Source organism: Ips typographus, linkage group LG5, assembly GCF_016097725.1.
Source record: "Ips typographus isolate SLU linkage group LG5, UJ_Ityp_2.0, whole genome shotgun sequence".
In the NCBI taxonomy this organism is placed as follows: Eukaryota; Metazoa; Arthropoda; class Insecta; order Coleoptera; family Curculionidae; genus Ips; species Ips typographus.
Genome location: NC_138426.1, coordinates 14,148,801 through 14,170,400, shown reverse-complemented (window position 1 = coordinate 14,170,400; position 21,600 = coordinate 14,148,801). Strand labels below are relative to the sequence as shown.

Sequence of the window (21,600 nt, the reverse complement as noted above, 5' to 3'; positions counted from 1 at the left end):
GACAAATCGATTGAAGGAGTGGTGAATGAAGTAGTAATAAAACGCACTTTGATCTATAGAAACGTATTAATCTCTGGGTGTAAAACTTAAATTAACAGTCTTGATAACACAAAAACTTGACTTACACAGGACTAATCTAGTTTGTTAAGTTTCTCAATAAATTGACTAACCTGAGAGTTGACCCTAAGAAATATTAAATATCCAATCAATACTGAACCTAAAGTGACAAACAATGCCACACCCTCGAAGATGAATTTGGGAGCAAAAACGTTCCACACCATGAGGTGTCTACAGTGTATGGTTGCCGCCATCATGCTAGCAAACACCTGCAATTCTACCCTTAAGGACACCCTTCTTTAAAAATATAACAAACTTACTTTAATTGTATGTCCAGCAATGTACTTGCAACTAAGGGCAAAGAGAGCAGCTATTGACAGTCTATCCTTTTCGTACAACAGCAATTCGCCTTTATGTGAATTGTTGTAAAACTCCTTTTGTTTGCCACAAACTGAAGGTGACATAACCAGAAGGGTAAAGGGGGTGATTAGTAGGAGGGGTAAGAGGACTCCGGATAAGATGTAGGTACCGAAAGTGTTTACGATAACTAAGGTGGCGCGAACGTAGTTGTGGGAAAAATAATGGGCAGTTCCTACAAAAGCGGATTCCCACGCTATGTTTGAGAAAGCTGGTTGATGGCCTGTAGCATAAAAGAAATATTGAGGGAGTAACATCCAACCCAAGACAGTCAGTGTTGGTACGTTTAGAAGGTCATCTGCAAGTTTAAACTGTTGTTAGTCAATCAATTTGATGCAAAAACAGCTTACCAATTGAATTCGCCATTCGAATCCGTAACATCGAAGTTACCACCAGGAAAAACGCCCCTACAGCAAAATTTATAACCAAAGCTAAAGAAAAGAAATCCCCCAACACTAGGCAAATCACCAAACCCAAATACGTTCCCAATAGCAAGAAAACTGAACTGTACGCAGTTCCCAAACCGCAAACAATCGGCATATTACCATCATTCTCATCATCATCTTTTTTTAAACTGCTTTTTACCAAATTGAAAATAGCCGATATGGATAAGTGCTGACCGTTTCTTAAAATCACACTAACGCAAATCGGTTGTGCCAGCAACCACGATATTGCAATACCAGACAATACGTAAACGGCCAAAGCCAGGTAACTGCTCGTTTTGGATATTGAGTGATTACTGCCTGCCAGACGTTGCAAAACCCAAAATCCAGCCACAAAAACTATAATAACAGACGGTAACAACTTGCTACAAGTTTCAGTGAGTGAGTATCCGCTCAGGTTTCCACATTTACGCAACCACGTTTTAACGCTAATAATTAAAAGTGACAAAGACACTACAGTTAACGCCCACTGGACTTTGGAGGCTTTAACCTTTAAAAAACTGCCCAGTTCGTGTCTTGGGGCTTTGAAGCACCACTCCTGCTCCGGTCGACACCTCCAAAACTGCACCGAACTCCGCAAAAGTGCTAAAACTACAAAACCAGTCAAGAGTATTTTAATTATAGTAGAGGTGGCGAATAAATCACTTTTACGATCGTGATTTGGATTTTTATGGTAGGACAAAATACCCAAAAGGCTCACTAATATTAAAGTGACCAACAAAAATAGTGAAACCGCAGATTCTTCGTTGATATAACTGTTGGAAAATACTAGGCAAGTACTGAAAACTAGCACAAATCTACACAAAAAACTAACCACTCCACAGGACTTATTTCTGGAATGCCAATTGAAGCTTATGACACCCCAATTTTGTAAAATTGGAAGTAAAAACATCACTTGCGATAAAGTGTTAGTAATAAAAGTACTGCTACCGGAGAAACTCTCAATAAAGTTGCTAAAATCTAGAACTGCCACTCCTAATGCGGTAACACATAAAGCAATAACGCACGCGACTACAAAAGACCCTTCCATCGCCAACGGTAGATGTTTTAAAGGAATTCCATCAGCAATTATAAACATGAAAAATAAGGTTAAAAAGAGAAACGTCAGACCGTTACTTATAGAGAAAGCGTCGAATTGTATCCAAACCTCTTCACAAAGCATCCGAACATTAATCAAAAACTCAGCTGATTTTTTATAAAACTGCTCAAACTCACACTCGGACTTTAGAGAGCTCAATTCAGCACGCAAATTTTCGTACTGTTGATAATATAATTTCAGATAATCTTCATCAAAAATTTTAGACTTTTCTGAGTAGGTTTTGATGTAAGTGATCACTTGTTGGACATTGCCCCACAGCCAAAACAATGGCAAACGCCACACATTAGGAACAGTTTGTATTGAAGGAAGAGCATTTGGGATTAAGATGCCTAAATTTTGAAAAGGTATTGGTATGCCTAGTATTGCACAAAGTGTTGGAACAAGATCAATTTGTTTTACACTTGTTTTCTGTTGGTCTGTAGTTAAAAGGGGTTGTTTAGCGTAGACAAACATGGCAGATTGAACTTCATCTGAACTGTCACCACCATGATCACCTAGAAAAAAGTTTAGTCATTTGTTTATCATTAGAATGTAACAAAAGTTTTAGGCTCACCAGTTATTGTCATTCCATGATCACCAATAACAAACAGAATGGTTTTCTTATCCATCACTTCTGCAATATCTCTGAAAGAATAGTATTTAAGTATGTTTTCTTTTTTTTGTACTTACACAACTTACTCAATCACAGTATTTATTTCAGAGAGCTTCCTAGTCATCTCTGGATGGTTTGGACCATATCTATGTCCACAATGGTCCACACCCAAAAAATGCCCAATCAACATATTCCAATCTGTATTATTTAACTCTGGAAACAATTTCACCTTAACCCCATTATCCACAGTATCCAAATCCCAAACGTCAAATGAAGGATATGGATAATTTCTTATAAATCTATTGGGGTACAAGGAAGTCCAGGTATCATCTCCCATAAAAACCATTTGTTGCCCTTGTTTTACCATCTGAAAAGGTACAAAATACTAAATTCTGAACACTATCACAATAAAAGAAAAGTCACCTGATCGATTATATTATCCTCATCAATTTCAGATGTAGCAAAATTTGAGCCTGCATCAATAAATGTGGGAAGACTGCCAGTGGTTAAAGCTTTCAGCCTTTGCATGGTTGTAGTAGGAGGGTCAGCAATAAATTTATAGAGTCTAGATGAGTTTGGATGGTTGTCTAGTATAGTCTTTATGGCTGGTAATTTGTTCTCATATGGAAGTGGATCAAGGTTTTTCTCATCAAAAACTGTGAAGTCATAGCGTAAAGCGTCTACTATCATCAATATCACTTTGAAATTAGTTTTCAAACATTGCTCATGAGCTTTATCAAATGATATTCCATTAAAGATATTATTATCCAAGTTGCAAGTGTCCTGTTCATCTGAGAGGCATGGAATTTCATTCAAGTATGAACAAGTGGAGTTCTCAGTTTGCACTTGTCTGGTTAGCAGGAATCCCTTGGTGAATAGCAGGATTGAAGTCACAATCAAGTATATAAACCACAACAAGGTCAGGAAGTATTTGAGTTTTCGCTGCATTTTCGCAACAACTGCACTTTTAGTACATAATGAATTTAGACCCACCTGGTGGGGTGTCTAGGATTTATGTACAGCGGCACTGTTTAACTAAAATCTAGCTATGTGATTTTAAGTGGCCAAAAATAACTAGAAATTAGTCACCTAAACTAAAAAAAGGCTAGGCCATTATTTTAAGGTTAGATTAATTTTAGTTGTCAAAATTCTTCCTCTTTTCTTTACATTTTTTCTTACGGTTTGATTAGAAAAGAAGAAGCCAGTGGTTTGACATTTGACCTAAATATCGTCAAGACTTATCGATTCGCGTTTTAATTGGTCGAGCCGGAAAGTTGCGAATACGCATCGACCAATAAAACGATTTATTAAAGTGATTGAAAAGATGGCTGCGTTACCATCTCCAACACAGGTAGGTTAAAGATATTTCATAAATTATTATTTATCTTCAAGGGTTAAAGGTTTTCTTTTATGCACGTACGCTAGCCTATAGTCCCTTTATGTATTGCCCTTAAAGTCCAGGTCATTTATTCCGAATTAAGTTGTAAAAATTCAATAACATCCCTTGACGTTTCGGTGGGCGGTCAGACCTTTAAAAAAAGACCTTTATCAATAAAATTTGAATTCATATCCATATTAAATTTCATATTTATAATCGTTCAACGGAAGTAAACACTGTAAGCTGTATTTTGAGGTGATGCAAACATAAATTCCACATAGATTTGTTGTCAGGGGAGTTCAAGAAAACAATACATCATTTGCCCCCTTTTGCACTTTACAACCCACTCTATAATTATTTGTAATAGTTGTTGATAGTGCTTGACTTTTACCTGTTTAGATCATCAATTGAGCCAATTATGTAGTCTTTAAATTAGTCTACCATATCTGAAAAGTTTGCATAAAGTCAAGCTTACATAAAAACATTTAAAGGAATCCTACTCATTTATGCAAGTTGACTACAAAACTTTTGATTACATGCAGCTATTGTTTTAATATTTGTTTAGGTCTTTTACATGTAAAACTATTTTATTTTAGGTGGCAGGAAGCCACAGTATTATTTATGAAGCCTGTTATAATTTGGTAAGTACAAAAGGATTTCAATATATTGAGTTTAAAAGATATTAATTATTTATTTGTTCCTCTCTAGGTTGATCCCAATGGAACTGGTTTAATTGGTGGTTTGGAAGCTGCCAGATTTCTAAAAAGATCTGGACTGAGTGATGTGGTCCTGTCCCGTATTTGGGATTTGTCAGACCCAGGGGGTAGAGGAAGCCTAGATAAAGCTGGCATGTTTGTGGCATTGAAGCTAGTGGCTCTTGTACAGAATGGGAGAGATTTGAATTTAAAACATATTAATGATGATGTGCCTCCACCAAAAATGGTATGTATGGGTGATTTAAGGTTGTTTGTTCATAAATATTATATTTGGATAGTGTTCAGTGTTAAGGGGTTGTCCTTGATAGTGGATTTAGCTGCCATTTGTTCTGATGTAAAATAATTTTTAAATTGCGTCAATTTTTATTATTTGTGTACTTTTACTAATCCAGCTTTATTATGTGTGATGAGTATTTCATGCAACTAACCATCATGTACAGTTCTAGTTATAAAACTTATTATACATATTATAATAATTATTCACTCTTGTAGTCTTGTAATTATACTACTTATAATCTCAAAGTTGTATGTGTTAATTCTTTGCTTTAATATTATCTTATGTTTTTTCCTTAAAAAATTGACTTTCCTGCATGCAGCAATAACAAAACAAAAATATTTTAGAGAGGGTTAACAGGTTCTAAAAATTCAACATTTCTAGTTACTTAATGTCAACCACTACTTTCCCAATTAGCCACAATTACATGACGAAATGACATATAACGTATTTTTTGACGTAAATTGGTTTGTTTACAGGGTGATATTCCTTTACCTAAAACAAAGCCACCACCACCTATTTCAACCCCTTTGATAACATCACTTCCACCCTCTGCAGTAGACTGGACTATAAAACCTTCTGAAAGGGAAAAATATGATAAACTATTTGATTCCCTTCAGCCCTTAAACGGTTTAATTCCCGGCAATAAGGTGGGTTTTGGTCGACCGCTCCTTTTGCCAGCCTAGTAAAACTGTAAATTTGTAGGTGAAAAACGTTTTAATGGAGTCTAAACTTCCTTTTGACACATTGGGTAAAATTTGGGACCTGGCAGATCAAGATAAAGATGGTATGCTCAACAGGCACGAGTTTGTTGTGGTAATTATCAAGTTTAAATTGTGGTGTCCATGTTGTAACTAATTTAAAAGTGATTGTGCCAAACTGAGGCTTGTATGGTGTAAATACACTTTTAGGCTATGCATTTAGTATATAAGGCTCTTGAAAAATATGCCATTCCTAACACGTTACCCCCTGAACTGGCGCCCCCACTAAAACGTAAGGACTCCACCCCACTAACTGCTTCCAACTTGATTAATCGTCCTTTAGATGGTGTTAAGGCCGACATTATACCGTCTTTAGTACAGCCTGCAGTAAGTTGGCTTGGTGACAGTTTGTAAATTAATTATATTACGCATTTTAAACTTTTAGATCTCTCCAGCTATTAAACCCGTACAGACAGTACAGCCCAGTATACCTTGGGTGGTCACCCCGGAAGATAAAGCCAAATCGGACACGTTGTTTATTAAAAGTGACGTGGATAAAGACGGTTTTGTGTCCGGTGGTGAAATTAAGGATGTGTTCTTGAGGAGTGGGGTTCCACAACAGGTTTTAGCGCATATTTGGTAGGATTTTGCGTTCACTTTGAGTTAGTTAAATCAGTGGAGGAATTTTAGGGCTCTGTGTGACATTAAGCAAACTGGAAAATTAAACAATGAACAGTTTGCCTTGGCCATGTGGTTAGTGGCACGGTGCCTGAAAGGAGTGGATCCTCCACCGACTTTAACATCTGAAATGATTCCTCCTAGTTTTAGAACGATGAAGCCAGTGGACGGCCTTGTGGTAAGCGTTTTTTTTTTACTAAGAACTACAAAAAACAACAGTTAAGCAGGAAACACTAAATAGAACCGGTTTTGGTTAAGTCCCTATTAGCAATTATTTTCAAGAAAACGTACAAAAACGTCCCCAAAATTATTACCAACCCAAAAAGCATAATGCTGTGATTGAAATTCAATTCAAATTTCTTCTCCACCACCAGTCTTATAGTTCCAGCCAGTTCTTTTAATTGCCAGCAGCTAAAAGCACTCAGACTTAGTTAATGATTTGTATTTGTCATGTAAGCTAACCTATAAACGTTTGAATCCGAAATTTTGGCTTGGTTGATGTGAATTCGGTCGGTGATGCTGATGTAAATGCGGCCCAGGGAATCGGCCGCAATTTTTTCCGCCACCAAATTTTTCTCACCGATCTGCCACTGAATTGGGACGTCACTGTTGATATTGCTGGATTTTTATTTAGTTTTTTTAAATAAAACGAGGTATTAATTGTGTTTGGTACCCTGGACACTCCAACACTATGTTCGTTCCTTTGGCCTCGTATTGTAGCCGCCTTTCTACTGGAGGTTCAATAGGCGGTAGCTTTTGGTTCAGAGAGTAAATACCTTCTGAGTTGTCCGCACGTTCGATCACTTTGCCGTTTTTATCACGGACTTCGAAAACTTGATTTACTGGACATTTAATGTTACAAAATCCTGTCATAATTTCGTTTTTTTCGGTGCTTCACTTGAGGTAGTTCCTTTACTGCTATTGGCAAGATGTGACTCTGACATGGAATACCAAATTTGAATATTTTAAAAATGTCTGTGACTTTGTTTTCCGAACGTTTTGTACGGTTTACAGACTGGTCACTCTAGGAGTTTTTAAGTTTTACAAATTGTCGTGAGTACATTTTTTCCAAACATACAGTGCGAGTTTGTTGTTCCTTAAAGTAAACAGTGCAGTAACCCAATTTGTGTTTTCTCCCAACATTGTCGCACTTGCTACAAGCAGACCATTCACCCCATTCAGTGTCTAGTATCAAACCGAACTCGATATCTTCAGGTTCTTTAGTGTATGGACCTTTGGGTGCTGATGGGCTGTGTACCTAAAAAAACTACTTTCATAAAAGATCATACATCTTGTATATTTTGATCTACTTGGTGCATCAAATCTTCTGATATATTAACCACAGTCAGGAAGTAAGGGGCCACTACAGCTTGACCCAATTTACAACTATACTGTCCTGTATGTTCAGTGTTTAAATTGAATATTTGCAATGACCGGTCCTCTGGAGACAGTAAGATATGTTCACTGTATTCTACTGGGGACAGTAAATCGGCTTTTTCTGCAGCCCATTCCCAAGTAACTGAATCCATGCTTCCTCTCTCAAGGGGACTTAAACATATCTTGCATTCCATTCTGTGGGGTTTTAAAGTCAATTTTGGAATTCTAAAAGTGCGGTGCTTACATGACAAACGAAGTTTCAAATCCCAGTATAGCTTCGGGAGTAACTGTTCTTTGGGTGTTTAGATTATCGGCCTGAGATTTCAGACATTGATAGTAGTCATTCCATTTCGCTCTGTTTTCTTCCCGGTACTTGTTGTTTGAGCCCGGATATTCGCTTTGCTCATAGCCCCATAAGTTCAGGGTCACTCCTAGTTGAAATCCCAGTTAAGTTGGTTTGTTTTAAGTGTTTTATAGTTGTCAAACCTTTTTTTACTTTATTTTTGAACGCGTCTTTGGCTTTTTTCTTCAGCTTGTCTATGGAGCTGCTGAAAAAACCAGCGGTCACCATACGCACTACCAAAAGTAGTAAAATTAGACTCTGAACTGCTGTATTCATTTATAAATAGTTGTTTTGCTGTAAGAGGTAACAAATTGATACAATGTCATTGTCATTGAAGTGGTTTTATGGTTAGTACCCAGCAGCTTGCTCAAATGCTGCAAACTGTGTCTAAACTGAAAGGGACATTTTTCTTAAATACTTTCTATGATTTTTATCCAAAAAAATAAAAAACTTTCTTCCAGGAAAACAATAACACTAGATATTCAAATCCCGAACTTGACATGATCAGTAAAGACATCGAAGAACTATGTAAAGAAAGGTTAGCCTTGGAGACTGACATTGCACAAAAAGAGGCCGATATTAAAATTAAAACTGGCGAAATTAAAAACTTGCAGGTAATCAGGAGTTTTCTCATTTTTTTGCTAAACCGATAAAAGCATAACCACTTTCTGTTTATAGAGCGAACTGGACACGTTAGCCGCCACTCTGAAACAACTGGAAAACCAAAAAGGCGAAGCGCAAAAAAGACTCAACGACCTAAAGTTGCAGGTAACCTTAACTAATAAAACGTTTGTTGGCTTTCTATGAAATTGCTTTGCACTAAATCGCGTCTTCTGCTTGGTTGATCTGGGTTAACTTATTAGTTTGATTTAGTGGTTTTTTTGTTGTTTTTTTTCTTGGTAGCAAGCCAATGTAGACTTAGAACAGGCCGCAATTGATGCTGAACTAGTTAGCGCTAACGAGAAGGTATGTGTGCACCATGTTTTCTTATGCTTCTTTTTAGCCTTGGTATTTAAGATTTTTTGGCTTTAATATTAATTGATACTACCAGTAATGTGTATATATTTGTTGGTGGTGGTTTTTAAATTACGCAATATGCAAAGTAAAAGTTTATCTGTTATTTTTTTTCTGAATAATTGATATCTTAGGTGGATAAACTACGAGTACAGGCCAACGAACAAGCTGAATTAGTAGCCGCGCAAGAGTCAGAACTAAAAAGCAAAAAAGAGCAGCTGGATGGCCTCAGGCAGGAGGAGCAGCGACTCGAGGAGCAAAAAGCGGAAAGTTTGCAGAAACTCGAGTCGATCACCTCAAATTTGCAGGACACTCAGCTGAACATTAGTCAGGTGGGATAATCATGAAATATGCGTCATCAAAGTGACTGGTTCGTTTTTTTTTTAAAGATGAAAGCCTTGACCACCCAGTTACAAGAACAAACACGACAAATCAACGATGCTATTAGCTATTGCGAAGCGGCTATTCAATCTGGCGATGCCAGTCAGGTGCCGGACACCGCTTTACGGATTACAGCAGATTTTAGGGATTCTGAATATACTAGATTTGGACTAACGAACGGTGAAAAACAGGTAGACTTTATTCTCATATTTCGCATTAAGTAGATCCAACAACCAACATTTGTTTATAGAATGATCCATTCAGCCGACAAAATGGTTCTAATGCCGGCTTTGAAGACGACCCTTTTCAAAACCGTAAGTTTATTTACTATCAATATTCTTTATTCAAATTATGCACCAATTGAAGAACGTACTTAACTAAAGTAAAATCACAATTTTATTAATTGTCCAACTTACAGAAGACGCGTTCAAAAGTCAAGTTACTGTACCAGCGAACGATCCATTTAATTCAGCGTTTTCAAAACAGCCTAACGTAAGTTAATACATTAAATCGGAATTGCACTTACAGGAATTTTTCAGGGTGGTTTCAACGATGACCCTTTTGGCGCACCTTTCAGCAACAAACCAGATCCGTTTAGTAATTTTGATAATACGAACAGCACTGGACAAGCCGAAGTAAGTTTTATATTCGGCGGTAATATCCCTAGTGCATTTAATTTTTCCGGAAAAATTCGGAAAAACGAGTAGAAACGAGTATTCCAATTTTTCCACAGGAAAAATTAGATGCACGAGGGATATTTGGTAAGATTATTTCCTGAGTTAAATAAACATTTTATTTTAATTAAAACAATAAGAACAATAATTAATAAGAACAATAACTTTCAAGCTAGAAAGGGTAACACTATTCTTTATGTTGCTGTGAGGAGTGTGACATTTTTTCGAATTTTTTTCCGGAAAAACTGCTGACAGCTAAGTTGACAGTTGTTAAGTGATTTTTCCACTTAAAATTTACATTTGTTATACTAATTCTTGATAGCGATTGGTCAAAATTGATAGGAAGGAAAAATCAATACAATAACAAGGCTTAAAATTATTAATTGTGAATACAGAGGCCATTTTCAAGGCTTCCCTGTCAAAAGAAGTCAGCCTATACAGGTATGGTAAATCCAAAACCGACCATAGGAAAACCGTGTAATTGACGGAGAAACGTAGATAATTGCATGCGTGGGACAAAGACAGAAAACGAAAAAAATACCAAGTAGGCCATATTTTCAGCGCGCTGTTGCCAAACGCCAAGTATCACTCAAATACCCAAATTTATTTTGTCGACGGTGCTGGATTTTGGCAACAGTGTACTGAAAATATGGCCTACTTGGTATTTTTTTCGTTTTCTGTCTTTGTCCCACGCATGCATTTATCTACGTTTCTCTGTCAGTTACACGGTTTTCCTATGGTCGGTTTTGGATTTACCACACCTGTATAATTCAGGAAATATTAAGCTTAAACAAATCTTTATATTTTAACTTAAGAAGTTTTAAAAACATGGTACACTCTGTTCAGTGACTTCTGACTGTTGCGTCATACCTTTTATCTAATTTCATTAGACAAAGATGAGCTGCCAGAGACCTCTAGGTGCTATTGACAATTTTCTAAAGAGTGCCTCTACAAGTGTCTTAAACATTCCCAGAGTTGTTTTAAATTCTCAGAGTCTTTTAGAGCCGTTTTGAATGTGTCAAAGGCCTCTAAATGCTACTGAGAACTTTCTGAAAAGTTCCAGAGCCCTCTACTTACTGTCTTAAATTTTCCCAGAACAGTTATAAATTGCCAAAGGTCTCTAGAATCATTTTGAAAGTTCCGTAAACTTCTATATGCTATTGAGAACCATCTAAAGAGTACCAGACGCCTCTACAAGTGTGTTAAACCTTCCCAGAGTTCTTTTAAATTCTCAGACTTCTTTAGGGCCGTTTTGAATGTATCAAAGGCCTCTAAATGCTACTGAGAACTTTCGGACAAGTTCCAGAACTGTTGTAAACTGCCAGAGGCCTCTAGGACCATTTTGATAGTTCCATAGACTTCTAAATGCTATTGAGAACCATCTAAAAGTACTAAGGTCTTCTACAAGTGTCTTACACTTTCCAAGTTTGTGTTAAATTGCCAAAATCTTCTAGATCCACTCAGAAAGTGCCAGTGGCCTCTAAATGCTAGTAATGCTACTGACAATCTTCTGCCTTCTGACAAAAGTGTCAGAGGCTTTTAATTTTGCACAATTTACAATTGCCAGAGGCAATTACGACTGAAAACCTTCTAAAAGTCAATCAATATCGAATTCCGAGTTACGTTTTTTGTTGAGAAGTCACTGAACAGACTATAGTAAGTTTAGATATTCTGAAACTAATATTACTAACATAACTTAGGCTGATAAAGATCCGTTCGGTTGCGATCCGTTCGCAGTCTTGCACGCTCCAACTAGAGACAGTATCGGCGGCAGTTCAGGACCGCCGCCACGACCTTCCAGCCCCAGTCCCGCTTTACCTCCCAAGAAAAGTAAACAGCCGCCTCCGAGACCGGCACCACCCCGGCCCGCCCAACCGCCAGCCGTTAAAAAACAGACGGACGCTTTTGGCAACGATCCGTTCGACGGTGGTTTCGGAGGAGCCGGTGGATTTGCTGATTTTTCGAATTTCGAATCTAAGGTAAGTTAGATATTAGCTACATTCAAATAGCATTAAAAATAAGAAGAATGTTTGTTACAAATCAATACTTTTGTGAATATTGAAGAAGTGATAGAAATCTGTGACGTTTCAACAGATTGATCATTTGCAAAGTTTTTCTCCGTCTTTGTCGAGAGCATTGATTTACAATGGTTCTCTCATCTTAGTTTTCATTTCATCAAATTATAAATTGTCTTATTACAGGGTAGAATTTTTGATGTAGTATGATAACATCCAAAGTTAAATTTGTACTTTTATTTTGCTTTTTTAGTGTTTGCACTACAGTCAACTCCGTAATGTTGCACTTCCATCAGTGTCGCTATTTCCTAACTCCCGTCCTCAAAACTATCCATTTTCAGTTCAAGGAGAATACTGGGTGAGTTAGTATTGTTTGGTCAACATCCCTTTTTCCAATCCCTCTACACTTGAAGTTTTTTTTTGCATTGGCGTAGTTCACTGCCCGATTGTTCTGCATGCAGCCGCAATTTATTTTTTATTTATTTTTTTTTTAGTTTTGTTGTAGATTATTAACGAAAATTTGAAATCTTGCAGACATCGGGTTTCTGGACTAACACCTATTTTTTCCAACTTTTCAGCCTCAATAATTTTAACCGTATCGTCTTTAGTTATCCGGCAGCACTTCCACGTCCTCCCGGACCGCCCAACGTAAAGATCTTGATTTTTCCGACGATCCTTTCAAAGACTACCGATACGAGGATCCGCATAATATCACTTTTGACGACGATCTCGATAGCTTTGCCAAAACGCCGGCACAACCAAGTTCTACGGATCCGTTCGGCAAATTTGATCCGTTTGGATTGGAGGGCCGACAATCCGTACCGTTGAGTTCCGCTTTCGGATCATTTAGCGTTAAAAATGAACAGAGTGGTCGAATTTCCGCGCCTCTGGTCTCGAATTTACCGAGCGAGGACTCGCAATTGGCTTGGGCCGCCAGGGAAAGTCTAAAAGTGGAGGAGGAGCGGAAAAAGTTACAGGAAAAAGAGGACGCGGAACTCGCGATGGCATTGAAACTGAGCAAATTAGAAACGACGAAACGTTAAAGTTATTGGTTCGGATTTCTTGTTATTTTTTTTTGTAGTAACTAACAATATCTGTTCTTTACCAAATAATAGGTTTAATTTTATTTTTGTTTTTAGTTTGACTTGATGGCTTTAAAGAAGTTTTAGCACCATAAATTCAGCAAGGTTATACAGGTGTGGTAAATCCAAAACCGACCATAGGAAAACCGTGTAACTGACAGAGAAACGTAGATAAAAAAATATCAAGTAGGCCATATTTTTAGCGCGCTGTTGCCAAACGCCGTAAGTAAGTTTGTCGAGGGTATTGAATACCTACGGCGTTTGGCAACAGCGCGCTAAAAATATGGCCTACTTGATATTTTTTTCGATTTCTGTCTTAGTCCCGCGCATGCAATAATGTACGTTTCTCTGTCCGTTACGCGGTTTTCCTATGGTCGGTTTTGGATATACCACACCTGTATATAATATGGATCGAATTAGTGTTAGTTGTTTTCTTGATGGGACGCAAACAAAGTCGTTATAATATTATTACTTGTTAACTTTTCACTGACTGCTATAGACAGTTCGAGAATAGGTCTGTTTGCAGAGGCAATCCCTGACTGGTTTCCAACTCAGAAACAGTAAAAGTTTCATTGGTTGAGTTCTCACGTGACTATGACGTTTTCTAACTTGTGGCCAATGGACGTAGAGAATTCCCTCTGCGAACAGACCTCACACAATTACAGCAACTATTTATTTAACTTCTAGTGTATTTTTGTTGTAGCTGTGTCTAAATCTTTATCTTTGACATCCGTACAGAACGGGTTAATTGGAAACCAATTTCTAAAGGTTTTAAACTTTTTTATGGCTGTAATACTAATTAGGCACAGTATCACTTTTTTGTGACTTTTGATGGCAAAGTTGACGTAAGATTAGTGAAGAAGACGTGTAAAACTTTAAACTCTAAGTAACTTTACACAACTTTGCTTGTCAATTAAAAAAATTGTAGTAACAGTTAGATTTACACAAATCTGAAGTTTAAAAATTAACTGGATTCCAAGACTTTGAAAAAATGTAACAAATATCGCCATTCAATCCCATCAAATGAGATTGTACGCCTATCAGACGTGACCAAAACGGTTTGATACTCTAGTCAAGAGCAATTAAATAAGTGCATAGTTAGGTCAAGTTAGATTATTGTGAATTAATAATATAAAGCGTGAATCACCCACTTGATATGCGGCGTTTCCATATTAGGTTATTTTAGGGGTATCTTTCAGTAATACATGCATATAGCTAAATTAAAAGCTTTACAACAAGATAATCGGCAATGTTGTTCGGTATTACACATTCAAAACAATTTTGGTGTTATTTTTACTGTGAATAATTACTCTGAGCGAAATACTCTTTTTAATTCAACATTCTGTGTAGGACTTGATCTATTCCTTGTTAAGTTGTCGTAGAAAACATGTTATGTATATATTGTTATTTAAACTAGATTTTAACTTTTCAGTATTTCCATTTTCTGTACGCAACTTATATGATTTATCTACATTCAAAATAAGTTGTACGTTTGTGATTTGTAGATATTTTATTTTCGTATAATATAAATGTGATTTTTGATTTTTCTTATTTTTTTTTCTTTCCAGTTTTTTCTCGTCTTTTGCGTGTCTGTATATAGGTGTAAGGAGTCGATAGGACTTGTTTATTATATAGGCTTGTAAAACGAACATTTACACACCTGATTATGTCAGCACGTGACAATATCCTCTTAAATGTAAGCGTAAATATTCGTAGCTTTATTAAATTGTATAAAGCCGTTTCTTGTTAAAAAAAAAAGTGAAATGATTGTTAATTTTTGTGCCTCCTGAAATTATCCTGTGAATAAGTGTGTCTAGTCTAACGATTGATTATCAGCACTTAATAAATAATTTAAACAGCAACAAGACATTTTTGTCGTAACTCGAGTTCCCAAACTTTTTTTTTCTCATAGATCACTTTATACATTTTGCCGGTTTTGGTGGATCCTTTGAAGCTACATTTATACGATTATTTCCAAAGTGTGAATACAAATTTCATGTGTTCAATTTTAAAAGTACAAGAAATTCCTTGAAACATCATTACATAATTAATTAAAATGAATACGATAATTATATTGTTATCAAGGTAAAGAGCAGTCATTTATCCTTTAGTTTTTTAACAGCTAATTCCTATTTTGGCATTGGTCATTTAATAACAATAAGTGACATTTTATTTGGTCGTAAAATGAATTATTTTATATAAATAGGGTTTTAACGATAAAGATACGTAACTATGTGGCCGCATTTGTTGTGTACGTGCATATGGTTTGCACAAGTTGTATCAGGTGAGTGATTTGAAATAAAAAGCTGTTAAAATGATCTAATCTTCTTAAATCACCACTTAGTTTCAGAAACACAATACTCCACCATTCCGGAGATATTTCATTATGACAATTTCGATAGATGTATGATGCTGGATGATGATGCTTTGTACTGTTCTGTGACTTACGAACTTGAGTCGTTAAATAATGAAACCTTATCAGAAACTTGGTTAACCATACAGGTATCTTTGCGACAATTTCTGAAAGTACTGTGTATGTAATAGGTTTTATCCAGGGTTTGAGTGTTCGAAATGAAAACTACAATTACTCTAAAATTAGGCATTGGATTTGTGTTAGAACTAGCTGTTCTAAGATAACCAACTTGAATGTGACTGATTTGGAGCTAAAAAGTCAACTGGGACAGTGTTTAGATGAGAAATTTGCGCAGTTTGGACTAAAAGGAGTTGTCAGTAAGTTGGTGCGTGTGATACCCAAATCCAAGCGACCCTTTGATCTGTTGGACAAATTAGTTGGGTTTGTTTTTTTTTTACTCAAAAACGGAATTGGGTTTTACTGATATTTTTAGGGTCTTATTTGTGAGCTATGTAATGGTGGTATTTTACGCAACAGCCACCCGGAAATCAAGTTATAGTTCAAGAAGCTTGAATTATTTGGCTCTCAGTGAAAGCTGGACTACTCTAAAAACTGTCAAAAGCACACCTGAAATGGAGAAGTTAAGGTGTCTTCAGGGATTAAGGTTTTACACAATAAAGAACTACTAGACCGAAAATCAAACAAAATTAGTGCAGAAAAGCTAAACTAGAAACTACTTATTGCTGTCTTTTTACGCCAATTTTGTTTGAATTTCTATTCACATACAGTTTTATTAACGCTATAATTTCAGAGTTTACAATTCGGTGTTTGTAGTGCTAATTCATACTACTATAGGTTTCCTAGGTTTACCAGTTGCAAATCTTCAAATTGTTGAAACTGTTTGTTGCTATTCCGCCTTCCAATTTACACTTATTTTAACTGATGTATTTTCAGCTCAAAGACAAGTTTTTTACTACCATTTTTGCCAACGGAAACTTTGTTGTGCTGCCCTTTTTCTTTATTTCCTCGTTTCTAGTTTCTAACAGTGTTTTCAGTTCTACTAGAGGAAAGATTTTCAGTTTTCAAGATATAATTACCACAATAAGAAAAAGAGTTTTAAGGTAACTTTTTTCAAATTATCGAGATATTGTTTTGTATCTTTTGATGCTTTAGGTTGACACCCAGTTTACTTGTCGTAATTATGTTCCATGCTACTTTTTTACGTCACTTAGATGAAGGGCCTAACTGGCTTGTGGTTGTTAACGAATTTAGGTCTTGCAGAACAAATTGGTGGACTAACGTTCTTTACATTAACAACTGGATCAATCCCACAAATATGGTAAAATACGTCATTTAAAAGTATTTCAATTTATTAAGCTTTTAATAGTGTTTGCCAGTTACATGGACTTTGGGTTTTGACGTGCAGTACCACGTTGTTTCGTTGCTTTTAATTTGGCTGGTGAAAAAATTTGAGAATTTGGCCTACTGGATATTTGGTTGCGCTTTACTTGTTAATGTTGCAGTTGTCTTTACCCTAAATTACCACCACAATTTTCCTGCTCTGTTAATAACCACGCCGGAGTAAGTTTGGTGAAAGTGAAACACGAAAATAAACTTAAATACAATTTTTAGAAGCCTCTACGAAGGGGCATTTTTGCGTGGATTTCAGTTCCATTATCAGTATGCCAGTTTTTTTGGAAATTTTTCAGCTCCTTTAGTTGCACTGGCATTTGGTTACTATTTCAGTATTCATAAGAATGATGAAAAGTTGCTTTTTACCACTCGGGTAACATTACATAATGATTTAAATGACTGTAAATTTATGATAATTTAGGTAGGGAAGATTTTCTGGTGGAGCTTGTCTTGGGGTCTGATAATTTTCCTTGTAATCATTATCAAAATAATTGATAACATTCTTTGGCACTCGTTGTACGTTGCTTTATCCAGGCCTTTACTGGGTTTTGCTGTTGGAATTATGATTTATGGGATATCTGAAGGAGTTGAAGGTTTGAATAACTTTTCAGGAAACTGGAACAATTTTTTAACAAACTTTCTAGGTTTATCAAAGAAAATACTGGAATGGTCTCCCACTTACATACTTGGAAAACTCACCTTCAGTCTCTACCTAGTTCATATCAGTCTGATTTTTTGGCGGGTAGGAATGACGCGGTATCCTTCCTACGTTTCTGATGGTCAAATAGTAAGTTTTCTATGAAAATTGTTGATATTTGCTAATTTAGTGGTTTTTTTTTTTTAAGTTTTTTACTTTTATGGGGGATTTGTCTACCTCTTTTATTGCAGCCATGCTGTTGACTTTATTCGTTGAAATTCCGTTTGATAAATTGACCAGAAGTCCTAAAGACAAGGAAAGCTGACAAATAAGCGAAAAAGTGAATCATTCAAAACAGAATTGACCAAGAAAGATGTTTGTTAAATAAAGTTGTTTTCAAGTATAATTTAGAATTGATTGGAATTATTATTTTAAAACAAAAAAATTGCTATTTAGTGAATATAACATACAGGTGTGGTAAACCGACCATAGGAAAACCGCGTAACGGACAGAGAAACGTACATTATTGCATGCGCGGGACTAAAACAGAAAACGAAACAAATATCAAGTAGGCCATATTTTTAGCGCGCTGTTGCCAAACGCCAAGTATCACTCAAATACCGTCGACAAAATAACTTGGCGTTTGGCAACAGTGCGCTGAAAATATGGCCTACTTGATATTTTTTTCGTTTTCTGTTTTAGTCCCGCGCATGCAATAATGTACGTTTCTCTGTCCGTTATGCGGTTTTCCTATGGTCGGTTTTGGATTTATAGTTGGATTTTTACCTTTTGAGAATGACGTCATCTTTTTACATCTTTGTTAATCGCATATTAAATACACAATTTTAGCAAAAAAGGCACGTTGTTAATTTTGTCGTCCTGTCAAATTAAAAACGTTGACATTTACTGTCACTTTGATTTAAACGAGTATCAAAGGTATAAAAATGCTGCGCTACAATGAGAAGGCCCAAATGCTAATTCTAAATGTGCTGCTTTTTTTCAAGTACGAAAAGAAACAGTTTCCAGATGTCAACTGAAACTCTCTAAAACTGGTTAAAATTTGTGATCTAATTCCAGACATGCGTGTTTTTTCACCTGCTTGACGTCATTCTCAAAGGGTAAAATTTTGACTATACCACACCTGTATAACATAAGTTATAGTTAGTTATAATGGTAATCATTACCATTTTCAGATCTGTATAATAGGACATTCTTTGTTACGGTCAAAAAACAGAGTAAAACGCTTCTCCCATTTAACCAAATCATCAGTATCTCTAACCGTTTTCAAGATCTTTATAGTGGCTTTGCTTATCCTGAATCCACTGTATTCTCTCTCTCTTTTCTGCTTTGCAGCTTGTAATACAAGCTTTTATTATATTTCTTATCTGTTCCATTCAAACAAAAATCAAAGCTCCCTAATCTTTTGTACATATAATTTAACACCTAATTTGAACGCTATATAACTGTAAACATTAGATAAAAACCGATTTAGCTGGCGTTGCAACACATTTATAACCCATATACAGCAATAATAATTCTCAAAACCGTTGGTATAAGTGAAATGTGCGCACGCCATTCACTGTTAAGCCACAACACGTGAACCATCAGCTGTTTAGTAGCAGTTAAGTGTGTTAAATTAGCTGTGATGGGTTCCGATGTTTGTTTTAATGAAAAACTCACTTTCTTACATTATTTAAACGAACATTATTTGATTTATACGATTACCATTTTAACTTTCGCCAGTTTGTACGGTTTAGTGTGGCTTTTGGGGAAATACACCCACTTTGAGAAGCTTAAACCCAGACTGACTAAGGCGTCTCTTCCCAGGTTTCCTTACGGGAATTTCAAGGAGATCATCAAACACAACACTTCGTTGCACGTGTTGTTGTGGAAGTATTACAACCGGTTTAAGAAGAAGAATTGTAAATATGGTGGAATATTTGTTTTTATGAAACCCGCTGTAGTGGTAGTCGATCAGTCAGTTTCAGCTGATCATGACCAGTTTGAGAGTGTGATTCCTCAAAAATCCATTCTAAAATATAATAATTTGGAAGTTATACTGCACCCAGAAGTCCTTGGAGATTTTGTAAAAAAATTCAACTACTCAGTGAGACAAGCGTTACCTGTAACCCTCCTCAACGAAGATGATGTTTCATCCACTTTTAGAAACTTCCTTCTAGAAGCCTGCTGCGCAGGTTTTGGCTTCAGACCCTTTGAAATGATTGAAGAAATCAACCAGTTATTAAAAACCAGATATGAAGCTTCTCTGAAATTCTACCTGTCACTTTGCCTACCATTTGTAGGCACTAAACTTAATAACCAACACCTGCAAGACATTTTCATGGAAATTGTGGAATTTCGCAAGAAAAACGAATCAGACGACAACGACCTTATTGAATCATTCACCTCATTATACAACCACACTGACTACAGTATTGCAGATATTGCTAATGAGCTGTTTGGCTGTTTTGCGGACACTCTCACTTTTAGTTATTCAGTGTTAATGTTTTGTCTGTACGAGTTGGCTGGCAGTACTGAAATCCAGGAGGAATTAAAAGGGGAAATCCGGAGATTTAACAAGAAAAACCGGCAAGTGACCTACGAAAATCTGGAAGAACTGTTTTACCTTGATGCTGTAGTAAAAGGTTGCAGAAGGAGTTTGGTTTCTTAATTGCAGTTTAAACTTTGAATTTTAGAGACTTTGCGGAAATATCCTCCAGTTGCTACAGTTATTACCAAAAGTGAGAACCCTTTTGAATGGTACCAAGTCAAAAAAGGGGTCTTTTTCCACTCCTCCCTAGCAGTGCAAAGGGACCAGGATTTCTACCCCAATCCTGAACAGTTTGATCCTGATAGGTTTGTTCAAACCCGCGAAGCACAAAAGGAGATTTTCAGACCTTTTGGCATCGGACCTGCAGCTGACCTACGTAATTTCAATTCAAATCTCCTAAAACTCTTGAATAATGGTGCTAATTTTATTACAGGCTCCAAACTGGTGATTATTCAAGTAAAACTGATCCTATGCAGCATGTTTTCCTGCCTGGAGGTAAGGATGAAGGATGGGGCTTCCAAATCGTTCAAATTCAATCCTAAAGTATGGTACTTAACTCCCAGCGAAGATTTTCAAATTGAATTTGTTAGAATAACTTAATTTTTTATCAGGATCAACCTTGTAAGGTTTATAATAAGTTTGTGAATCACGAAGTGACATAATATTATTATATATTTTTCAAATCAGGTAGTCTATGTAAGCATTCTGTATATTACGTTATTACTGTTGTTTAGTAATTTCAAACAATTGCCTCATATATGATTGTATTAGACAGTATTAAAATGTGAATAACCAATCAAACACTTCAGTCAGTATTCCCGAGGTTACGGTCCTGAAATTTGCTGAGTAATCAGTAAATTGACATTAAAATCCAGAGACGTACTGTATTTTTCTCTTACACAAACCTTAGTTTACTGAAACTATAACCATTACCAACAAAGATAAAAGAATGCCAGTTACAATGAAATGAAACACAATTTCAGTCAGTATTTTTGAAATCTGAAGATTACGGTCCTGAAATTTGCTGAATAACCAGTAAATTGACATTAAAATCCAGAGACGTACTGTATTTTTCTCTTACACAAACCTTAGTTTACTGAAACTGTAACCATTACCAACAAAGATAAAAGAATGCCAGTTACAATGAAATGAAACACAATTTCAGTCAGTATTTTGGGAATTTGGGAATTACGGCCCTGAAATTTGCTGTGTAGGCAGTAAATTATCCTTAAAATCCAGGGACGTGTTGCACTTTTTCCATAAACAATCTTTACTTCACTCAAACTGTGTAAAAATACCATAAAAAAAGGATTGTCAGTTAAAATGCAATGAAACACAATTTCAGCCAGTATTTTCGAAATCTGAAGATTACGGTCCTGAAATTTGCTGAGTAACCAGTAAATTG

At 36.2% G+C, this 21,600-nt stretch overlaps 6 protein-coding genes across 12 annotated transcripts; 3 read left to right on the top strand and 3 right to left on the bottom strand.

Moving 5' to 3' along the window:
- Positions 1-47: 47 nt before the first annotated feature.
- Positions 48-3,709, bottom strand: PIG-O (phosphatidylinositol glycan anchor biosynthesis class O). Its single transcript, XM_081980414.1, has 6 exons — positions 3,032-3,709; positions 2,695-2,975; positions 2,570-2,640; positions 825-2,510; positions 378-772; positions 48-326 (listed from the first exon to the last, which is right to left on the bottom strand). The coding sequence occupies exons 1-6, from the start codon at positions 3,554-3,556 to the stop codon at positions 132-134; spliced, it is 3,153 nt and encodes a 1,050-aa protein (XP_081836540.1). The 5' UTR covers positions 3,557-3,709; the 3' UTR covers positions 48-131.
- Positions 3,710-3,844: 135 nt separating this feature from the next.
- Eps-15 (Epidermal growth factor receptor pathway substrate 15) lies at positions 3,845-14,783 on the top strand. 6 transcript variants are annotated; one of them, XM_081980415.1, is made up of 19 exons: positions 3,845-3,959; positions 4,583-4,627; positions 4,695-4,928; positions 5,456-5,626; positions 5,682-5,792; positions 5,888-6,064; positions 6,123-6,316; positions 6,368-6,533; positions 8,537-8,689; positions 8,754-8,843; positions 8,979-9,041; positions 9,224-9,421; positions 9,479-9,661; positions 9,721-9,784; positions 9,889-9,962; positions 10,010-10,105; positions 11,845-12,123; positions 12,413-12,517; positions 12,768-14,783. In XM_081980415.1, exons 1-19 carry the CDS (start codon positions 3,933-3,935, stop codon positions 13,200-13,202), a joined length of 2,865 nt encoding a protein of 954 aa, XP_081836541.1. In that variant the 5' UTR covers positions 3,845-3,932; the 3' UTR covers positions 13,203-14,783. The 6 variants fall into 6 exon arrangements, with proteins under 6 accessions (XP_081836541.1, XP_081836545.1, XP_081836543.1 ...); XM_081980419.1 differs by lacking the exon at positions 5,888-6,064; XM_081980417.1 differs by lacking the exon at positions 8,979-9,041.
- LOC145729606 (uncharacterized) lies at positions 3,968-7,368 on the bottom strand. 2 transcript variants are annotated; one of them, XM_081980436.1, is made up of 4 exons: positions 7,029-7,368; positions 6,818-6,973; positions 6,674-6,766; positions 3,968-4,137 (listed from the first exon to the last, which is right to left on the bottom strand). In XM_081980436.1, exons 1-4 carry the CDS (start codon positions 7,226-7,228, stop codon positions 4,071-4,073), a joined length of 516 nt encoding a protein of 171 aa, XP_081836562.1. In that variant the 5' UTR covers positions 7,229-7,368; the 3' UTR covers positions 3,968-4,070. The 2 variants fall into 2 exon arrangements, with proteins under 2 accessions (XP_081836562.1, XP_081836561.1); XM_081980435.1 differs by lacking the exon at positions 3,968-4,137 and having other exon boundaries at positions 6,529-6,766.
- LOC145729604 (uncharacterized) lies at positions 7,243-8,512 on the bottom strand. Its single transcript, XM_081980433.1, has 4 exons — positions 8,219-8,512; positions 7,977-8,163; positions 7,666-7,927; positions 7,243-7,613 (listed from the first exon to the last, which is right to left on the bottom strand). Exons 1-4 carry the CDS (start codon positions 8,349-8,351, stop codon positions 7,380-7,382), a joined length of 816 nt encoding a protein of 271 aa, XP_081836559.1. The 5' UTR covers positions 8,352-8,512; the 3' UTR covers positions 7,243-7,379.
- Positions 14,784-15,170: 387 nt separating the features above from the next.
- On the top strand, positions 15,171-18,050 carry LOC145729598 (O-acyltransferase like protein-like). Its single transcript, XM_081980426.1, has 12 exons — positions 15,171-15,525; positions 15,586-15,743; positions 15,797-16,035; positions 16,088-16,258; positions 16,406-16,493; positions 16,549-16,715; positions 16,768-16,933; positions 16,982-17,175; positions 17,227-17,380; positions 17,429-17,600; positions 17,652-17,794; positions 17,853-18,050. Exons 1-12 carry the CDS (start codon positions 15,474-15,476, stop codon positions 17,967-17,969), a joined length of 1,821 nt encoding a protein of 606 aa, XP_081836552.1. The 5' UTR covers positions 15,171-15,473; the 3' UTR covers positions 17,970-18,050.
- Positions 18,051-19,196: 1,146 nt separating this feature from the next.
- On the top strand, positions 19,197-20,996 carry LOC145729599 (cytochrome P450 6a2-like). The gene is made up of 3 exons (XM_081980427.1): positions 19,197-20,289; positions 20,341-20,571; positions 20,629-20,996. The coding sequence occupies exons 1-3, from the start codon at positions 19,290-19,292 to the stop codon at positions 20,793-20,795; spliced, it is 1,398 nt and encodes a 465-aa protein (XP_081836553.1). The 5' UTR covers positions 19,197-19,289; the 3' UTR covers positions 20,796-20,996.
- The last annotated feature ends 604 nt before the right edge of the window (positions 20,997-21,600 follow it).